We start from the raw sequence: 9,302 nt of genomic DNA, 5'->3' as shown, positions 1-9,302 counted from the left end.
CTGTAGACTGCACCTGTCTAGGACGACGAGCAGTGATCATCTGAGAGCTGCTTGGATTATTGAGGCCGCTGGTGTTGTCGACATAAATCGCTTCCTCTTCATCTACGAAGGAAATAGGTGGCAGAGAGAGCTCCTGATCCTCTCCATCATCTTCTTGGTAAGCGACATGCATGGGATGCTTATCTGCAGATGCTTGAATCACAGCCGGAATGACTCTTTCTTCCTCAGCCTCGCCAGCTGTGACAGAGATAGGTTCATCGGGATGTCGCTCTCCTTCTCGGCGCTCATCCTCAATAGTAAACTGCAGCTTAATTTTCCGCCTAAATAGTGATGCATCTACCACAGTTACCAGTGATTCTGTATCCCCATTAGCTTTTGTGATATACTCGTGTTTGTAACCCACAATACCACCCAGGGTGGAAAGAGTCTGGCCCATTAGTGGCCCTGTGGAGGGGCGAAAGAGACGAGATGAAGTACATGCAACAAAGCTTTTCCAACAGTATGTCCATGGCGGCGTATTAACTTTAGCATGATGCGCACATCGCTGTCGATTTCCCTTCCGAAGGCGACCGGGAAGCCGAGCTCGAGCCTCCCTGCATCTGCTGCTCTTCAGGGGCCCATTTTTCAAAATTTTGAAAGTAGGGAGTATGACACACAGCAAACGGGCTAGCAAATCGATCTTCAAGCTATCAAGTAAGCAAGAGTATTCATAGGTCTTCCTACTTTCCAAACACCTCTTTTTTAAAAAAAACGGTCCGCCCCCTTGAAGCATTTACCATTCGATTATTAAAACAAAAAGTTTGGTATTAGCAATACGACTACTTGATTTAAGGAATACGACTTGGAAGGAAAAGAAAACCGAAACAAGCTTGTGCATTTAATTCGCCTGCTTTGGCTGTAAATCAGATTTGAGGCAGCTTCACTTGTAAAGTATATTCGTCGATGGCGCGCAACACACTGTAAAATCGCGACTTTTTTACACTCATTCTTTCATGTCAATCAGAGGGGACAAGGCACACACGGGGTTCAGGCAAGACGACCCGGATTTCGATGCCCTCCGCCCTACATCTCCATCCTGTTCCACCATTGTTGCATGCTTGCTCAATATCTCTGGTATTTCCACACCAAAAGGACGTACCGCCCTCAACATGGCCTGCGGTGCAGCCGCGTATGCCAACAGAAGGCCATAGTTTGTCGTGGCAACCCCCCCGTCGGCACATTCTTCCATGCGGGCCCGCACCTTTTGCCTGTCGATCATGCAGCCGCCGCAGTGGACCACTACGTCGTACCTTCCGTCTTGCAAAGCCTGCCAGGGAAATTCTCGGCCGTAGGCGTGATGAATATGGAAACCAAGGTGTGGAAACGCCCTCCGAAGGGCCTGAGGTAGCTGCACCGTGCCAATATCGTCACACGCCTCTGGGATCCGGACATGATTGCATGCCTCCGCTATCAACACCCTCGCTTCTTTCCCTTCTTTGGCCTGCCTTGCCTCCTCCTCCATCTCCACCAGCCGGGTCATGCCCTCCACAAAGGCCCCCAACCTTCCCCCGCTCATGTGCTGAATCATGACGATGCTAAAGGTGGTAATGTCCACCGGCTTTTGAAGCTTAGTAAATGATTCGTCCCCGCCAAGTGGCGGCAAGGTCCAGGCGTGGACGACGTCGATGGCTTGAGAGTCGGTGACGACCAGGCTACCGGGAGGGAGGAGGGAGAGGAGGGAGAGGAACTTGGCTTTCTCCTCCTCGTAGGGTGATTGCATGGAGGAGACGGAGGGGGAGGGCGAGGAAGGAGGGAAGGACCGGGCTTTGCTCAGGTTCATCCGGTGGGCGATCGTTGGGATGTAGTGGTGGAGGCAGAAGGCTTGGAGGAGGGCCTGAGGCCGCAGGAGGCGGGTGAGGGGGGTCTCGGCGTCCATGGGTATGTTGAGGAGGACGATTTTGTCGTGATGGTATTGGAGGGGGAGGAGGGGAGGTTCGGGGTCCTCGGTGGGCAAGGAGGGGGCGGAGGCAGGGCGGGAGGACGGGCGGAGGGAGTGAAGGAGGTGTAAGGCCAGGGCCTTTCCCGCGCCGGGGGCTGTGAAGTCCGCCGTGAAGGAAGGGAGGAGGACGAAATGGGAGCCCTCCTGCTCGCCATCTGTCGTGAAGAAAGGGAGGTTCCTTCTGACCGGGGCGCTTGCACTGGCCGTGGACGGGCCGATCGGCCTCCCCCTCCTACCTTGTCCCCCGCCTTGTCCCCCTCCTCCTCCCTCTTCTCCTCTTAACGAGTACGATTTTTGTCCCTTGATATCCCTCCGAATACATTCTTCGATGGAATTAATCAGTTCCCTCACCCAAGGAGAGCTAGCGCCTGCCTCACCCGCCCGTTCCTCCCCCCCCCCCCAAGACTCGTCCTTCCCTCCCGAGCCACCTCTTCCTCTCTCTCCTTCTTCAAGTTGAAGACGAGCATGGCGCGGCGTCCCCGGCGGTCCATGGCCTGCACGAGGGAAGAGAGGAGGGAAAGCGAGGAAGGATCCGCCTGACAGGCTGTGTACGATGGCGTTGCCATTGCGCTTATGGACATATCCTCTCCTATCCCACCTCCTCCCTCATCACGGCGCCGTCCTTCCCTTCCCGTTCCATCATAAGGCCTTTGGGACGAGGAACTCGACAGGATCTTGGAAAAAGGATCAATCACCACCAAGGCCACGTCAATTTCCTTCAAGGCCCGGTAGGTCCGCTCTTTTTTCTTCTCTCCCAACGCCCCCACGTCATCGATACCCGCCGTGTCGAGGAGCTTCACGGGGCCCAGGCCGTGCAGTTCCAAGAGTGCAGCTTTGACGTCGGCAGTGGTGCCGGGAGTGGCATCGACAATGGAGGTGGCCTGCTGGGTGAGTGCATTCAAACACGTGCTCTTGCCCGCGTTCATTTCCCCCACCAAGCCGATGAGGAGGCGGTGCAGCCCCGTCGAGGGAGGCGCCTTGGCGGTAGCCGACGAAAAAAAAGAAGCAAGAAGCGAGAGACATGGAGTACGTAAACGTCTGAAAAAGGATGACGGGATGGAGAGGGGGGAAGGAGGGCAGCACATGGGTGAGAGGGGTTACTTGTAATGTTGAGTGCCCGAGAGCTCTAAACGTTCAAGCCACCCTTCTCGAAGGTCAAAATATATGCCTGTCTACCTGACTGCCACAAGGCACACTGTAGGAATGCATGCCAGTTGTGACACGAAACGCACCTGAACGCTGCACTGGGCGGCATTCTTTCTTTCGTGACGTTCTGAGCTTCAACTCAGCGCCAAAGGGCTTGTTCTGACCGCGATGCCTGTATTAACAAATGTCTTTCAAAGCCTTTGCGCTGCGTTGGCATGGCCCGTGGCCGTGCGGGCATTGCCTGTATTGCCGGCGGGGGTGGCACGGGTCGTGGGAAAGGAAGGGTCGTGGGAAAGGAAGTTTAAACGAAGCCAGCAGGTTCAAAAGGATGTCGTGCATCGCTCGTTTCCAGGACCCTCGCTTGAATGTTCTACTTTCTTCTTTTTTCAAGGCTATATTCTGACAAATATTCCGTCACCAACACATCCTACGGACACAAATGCAGATTTAGGGGGCTATGCGCGGCCTGCGTCTCCCGAAGCGGGTTATTGCGCACCGTGGAACCGGCACATCGTCTGCATTCGCTCCTGTCAACCTGGCGCGGCCCAGACTGTCATTTTTACGCGCCCGTCCCACCGCAAGCAGCGGAAGCTCTGCTTTTTCCGACCACGCACCCACCCCAAAAAATGCCATCTCAAATTCAATTCCAGAGGCGCACGAGGAGCTTGTGAACGTGGAAGTCAATGGACGGAGTATTGCCGTTCCAGCGTACTCGACCTTATTGGAAGCCGCCCGGGCCGCGGGGGCCTTCGTGCCTACCTTGTGTGCACACCCTTCCATTCCTGCGCGCGCCACGTGCCGCATATGTTTAGTGGAGCTCGAGACCGACCACGGGGTGAAGGAGGTGGTGGGCCCCGCGTCGGCCACGGACGTGAGGAGGGTCACGAAGCTTGTGCCCGTCACAAAGTTGGTCCCTGCCTGCGTGACGCCTGTCAAGGAGGGTTGTCGCATCCACACGCATTCTCCCGACGTGCTGAGCAATGTACGCTTCGTGCTTCAGCTCCTACGGGCCAAGCATCCCAACACCTGTCAGACATGTGACGCCGATGGGAATTGCACTTTTCAAGACTTGTTGTATCGGTATCAGGTAATTCGATTCGCTATTTACCAGCCCTCCCGTGGTATCGCGTGCACCTGTGAAAATACATGGATTATGCACTCTATGGTCTGTGTCTCCACTCCTTTCGAGAGGCCGGCTCATTTAAAAACCAACACGTACCTCTCCCCCTCCTCCTGCGCCTCCTCCATCTTTCCCAGGTAGAAGACGTCGCTCCCCCCGGAGTCCGGCGCACCTTCACGCACCACCATGAATGGGACGGCGGGGCCAGCATTGCCGCCGCTTCGGACAGCCAGGGCCCGATGCCCTCCGAGGAGGATCCTTTCAATGCCATTACGTTCGATCCGGACAAGTGTGTCAAATGCGGGCGATGCGTGGCGATCTGCCAGCGGATCCAAGGGGTGGGGGCGATCGGTTTCGTCGGGCGAGGGGTCGATGAGCATGTGTCGACCACGCGGGGGCTGCCGTTGGACCGGACCAAGTGTATCGAGTGCGGGCGAGGTACCGGGGGGGGGGGGAACGGTAGCACAGTGAGGGGGTTTCCTGTGTGTGAATGGCTGTTGTATTTCGGTGGGTCGTGGATCTTCTCTCCGGGGACATGACCCGAGGGGAGCGTCCCGAAGGGGAGCGTCCCGAAGGGAACTTCGGAGCACGCGCCGTCCAGTTGCCCACAGACCCGCGTACCGCTTCTCCTTTCCGCCCCCCTCCAGTGCGCCGCCGTTTGCCCCACGGGGGCCATGCGGGAGCGACACGAGCTCTTCCAGGTGATAGACGCCTTGGAGGATCAAAGCCGGGTGAAAGTCGCGGCCGTGGCCCCCTCCGTACGCGTGGCCATGAGCGAGGAATTCGGCCTGCCGCCCGGGCGCGTCTCCATGGGGCAAATTGTCGCGGGCTTGAAACTCTTGGGCTTCGACTATGTCTTCGACACGAATTTTTCCGCTGACTTGACCATCATGGAGGAAGGCACAGAGCTCCTGTCGCGGCTGCGGAAAGACCCGGGGGCAGGGCCCCTTCCGATGTTCACTTCTTGTTGCCCGGGTTGGATCAACCTGGTCGAAAAAAACTACCCGGAGTTGATCCCTCACCTCTCCAGCTGCAAGTCACCGCAGGGGATGATGGGCGCTTTGATCAAGAATGTATGGGCGCCGCGCTTGGAGCGAGACCCGGCGGACGTGGTCTCGGTCAGCGTCATGCCGTGCACGGCGAAGAAAGGGGAAGCCCACCGCCCGGCCGACAGGGGGGCCACCTACTCATCCAAGATCGACGGTCCCGTGCCCAACAATGACTACGTCTTGACCACGCGGGAAATCGGGCGCTTGTTTCGCCTGCGGAAAATAGCGCTGCCTGCCTTGGATGCGCAAGTGCCCGATGACCCCTTGGGAGAGAGCACGGGTGCGGCGGTCCTTTTCGGCGCGACCGGCGGGGTGATGGAAGCGGCGTTGAGGACGGCTTATGAATTGGCCTCGGGGGGACAAGAACTCCCAAAGATGGAAATGAGCGACATTCGGGGATTGCAAGGGGTCAAATCCTCCCGGGTTTGCATCCCCAATCCGGATGGGAAAGGACCAGGGGCGGTGGTACGTGTTGGTGTCGTGCATGGAACCGCGGAGACACGGGCATTGTTGGAAAGAATGAAGCTGGGGGATCCAGCCGCTCAATTCGATTTTGTGGAGGTGATGGCTTGCCGGGGAGGCTGCATTGGGGGAGGTGGGCAGAGCAAGAGCGACGACGCCTTGGTCCTGCAGAAAAGGATGGCACACGTGTACAATTTGGACGAGAAGAGCGCGCTGAGGAAAAGCCATGACAACCCCAGCATCCAGAAACTCTACGAAAGCGAAATGGGAAGGCCGGGAAGTGCCCGGAGCCATGCATTGTTGCATACACATTACGCAGACCGGTCCGAGCAAACAACATGATTTGAGCATAAGACCTCGGGAAAGAGGCTGAACGATATGTTGCATCTGCTTTATTGGGGCAAGATTTTGAAAAGAATGAATGATTTTAGAAAACAAACCACGTAGCAAGCGGATTCTGCACGGGCCTTGGTGCAGAAACAAACAAAGCTTTCAATAAAGCACTTGGAGCAATTTTTCACGCTGTCCATCACGTGTGCTTGTCATTCAATTCTGTGTCTGGTTATCTCTCCCAAATATCACCCCTTTCTTCTGTACAATACGCCTACTGATCTTCTCGTCTATATCAATGACACATGCCATCGCTACGACCACGCCTCAAAAATAAAGGTCTCGCTTCCCCTCCAAAAGCTGCCGGCGTTTCCTGTCGTACGCACGCTTGGCGTTGTCGCTCATGAGCTGACTCTCGCGATGTATGACTTCTGCGCCTATCGCCTTGGTTTGAGGACTGGCATAATCCTGGCAAGAAAAGTGCGGGTGCCATGCGGAAGGAGAGGAACAATGATGAGGGAGGAAGTCAGCTGAAAGATAAGAGGATAGTCAAGACAATATCATGCGACAAGGGTTTTGTGTCCGCCAATGAAATTTTACCCCTTCTCCTGAACCAAAGAGAAACACAGAGCAAAGTCATACCTCCATGTACTCCTGCAGACTGAGTAAAGCATTCGGCTGGCAAAAGTCCTGAATGCGCCCACTCTTTGCGATTTTCATAAATGCTGCCCCGGTGCGCCCCTTCCGATAACAAGCCGTGCAAAAGGAGGGGATGAATCCGTCGTGAAGCAGGTCTTTAATGACCGTGTCGAGAGGACGATGATCCTAGAGAGCGGGGAAAGAATGAGACGTCGGGGTGAATAGATAAGTCAACAGACACAAGGGAGCAGGGCCACCTAGAGACATTAAAAACAGCCGGGAAAATGGAATGACAGCAGCCGAACTTGCATCCTGCTTCTTATATCCAATCCATACACGCACACACCCAGTGCCGCACCTGTAAACAGAATTGTCCACGTCTCAATTTATATTCCTCCGTGTCTTCCTCCTCTTCCTTGCGCGATGCATCCAGAGTGGCAGGAGGAGGTAGTTGCGACTTGGCCGGCCGCCCTGCCCTGTATCCGTTGCCGCTCGTCCCGGCGGTGTTGCTAATGAAGGGGGCGGCGTCGCAAGAGGTATCGCGGTGATAGGCCCCCACGTCTGTGCGTGACCCGGCGCTGATTTGAGAGATGCCCAAGCGTAAAAGCTCCCGACGTATCTGAGCTGACTCCCGGGTGGATAGGATCATGCCTGCAGACAACCCGCGAAGGGTAGGAGGGAGGGGATGGAGGAAGGGAAAGGGTCAAGAAAGTGAGCAGATCACAACTGTCATCAGCGATACGACCGTCCAGCTTGCAATCTTTCCAAAGATCATTTTTACTCCACCATTCCTCCACATAGAAGCCTTTCTTACCCGTGTAGGGAACCGCACACCGAATGACAGCCACCAATTTCTTAAAATCGTCGTCGTGAACCGGCAGGGGGATGTGCTCCGCTGCCGGGGCGTTCAGGGCCGGCTGCATGCGGGGGATAGAGATAGTGTGGGGTCCCGTGCCGTAGGTGCGATCGAGGTGGTGGGCATGCATGAGGAGGCCCAACACCTCGAATCGGTAGTCTGGTGGCAGAGGGAAGGAGTGTGAAAGGCAGGGAGGAACAATGAGATCGCGCCGGGTCCTTTGTATGGGAGACAGAGACGTCGCAGAAGGACTCTGAGAGACATAAAGGGTTGTGCGAGGACAGTCCCTTTCGTTACGACCCCGAAAAAAGAACAAGATGGAAGCGATCGATACATGGGAGAGAGCCTCCGGCCAAAAGAACGTGAGAAGTCCCTTCTACCTCCCTGAAGATAAATAGATTTGTGCCCCAACCCATTACAGACGTCGCGGAGCCAGATCAGTTCCCATCACCGGGCCCCTCCTTTCCTTACCGGCCAAGCCGAAGAGCGCCCCGATTCCCACGTCATCCAGGCCACCCAACTGTGCCCGGTCCATGGTCAGGATCCTGGGCCGTGATGTGTGTTGGTGAGCGTGATTCAGGACAAGAAGATCTCGCCAAGGACGACTTCCTCCGCGTCTCTTCTGTCTCACTTACGTACCCTCCCCTAGCTTATGGCGGCTGGCACGACTTACCTGTGGTTGTAATCGCTCTTGGGTCCACCGGGATGCATTTTCCGAAAAGTGTCACGGTGGTAGGTTTCCTGGAAGAGCGTGTAGGTACCTGTGGAAATGCCATTTATGTGGGCGCTTATCTTAAATCGCCTCCAAGGCAAGGATATGGACTCTCGTATGACACTCAAACAACAGCATGTGTGAAATTGGAAAAATAAAATGACCACTAAAGAAGGGTACCAATGTATTGAGTAGCCTTGAGGCGTCGCATGTCGGAGACGGAGAGGGAGGGAATCTCCACGTTGATCCGCCGAATCTCCCCACACGGATTAGGGGTCTTGACGGTGCCAACCTGGGATGGAGAATCAGTGTCAGGTGGGCGATAAACGGGGCTGAGACACGGTGAAAATCTCCTCCTCGATGGGGATGAGGCTGTGCGATACGGTCAACTTCAAACACGAAGGCTTGTTGGAAGCAGCAGCAGTCTTTCCCTCCCCTACTGACGCCTCCAATGATCTATTGGAAGTGTACGTACCACTTGGACTGCCTCGAGAAACCGGTCAAACGAATACTTGGGGTGCTCGCCGGTCAGAAGCAGCAATCGTTTGTGTCCGATCGCCTCCAAGGCTTCCACTTCTTGTCTGGGAGGGCAGGGGACAATCCTCGTGATTGAGCTCTTTCAGACACACCAACTTCATCCGGGTTCCTACACTACTTGCGCGCCACTTATAACGTAATCCGGATCATCAACGTACAAACCTCAAACCACTGCCCTTCGCGCCGTCACACACCCAGGGCGCCATCTATGCCCATGTACCTTGCTGTCACACACGTAAAATCAGAATTATTCTTCTCCCAGACACAGTCACACATCGAAGCAATTGTCGCTAAAAAAGGCTCGAGTCTTCAGGCATTTCTCCAGCAAACCTACCGCAACTCGTCCATGGTGAGCATGCTTCGCTGCATCTGCTTATTGGCCCCTCGGAAGGCACAGTACTGGCACGTATTTACACACCAGTTGGCCAAGTAAACAGGTGCAAAGAGCACAATACGGTTGCCTGTTGAAAAAC

The 9,302-nt window shown here is 55.5% G+C and overlaps 1 protein-coding gene across 1 annotated transcript; it reads right to left on the bottom strand.

The window, feature by feature from the left end:
• Positions 1-965: 965 nt before the first annotated feature.
• NGA_2097400 (small gtp-binding protein) lies at positions 966-1,746 on the bottom strand (the record flags this gene model as incomplete). The annotated part of the gene is made up of 1 exon (XM_005855628.1): positions 966-1,746. A coding segment is annotated over one exon (764 nt), but the record flags the coding sequence as incomplete, so codon positions are not given.
• Positions 1,747-9,302: the final 7,556 nt, after the last annotated feature.

Source organism: Nannochloropsis gaditana, assembly GCF_000240725.1.
Source record: "Nannochloropsis gaditana CCMP526 unplaced genomic scaffold scaffold151, whole genome shotgun sequence".
Lineage (NCBI taxonomy): Eukaryota > Eustigmatophyceae > Eustigmatales > Monodopsidaceae > Microchloropsis > Microchloropsis gaditana.
The sequence above is the reverse complement of the archived record's forward strand: the minus strand, read 5'-3'. Positions and strand labels throughout refer to the sequence as shown.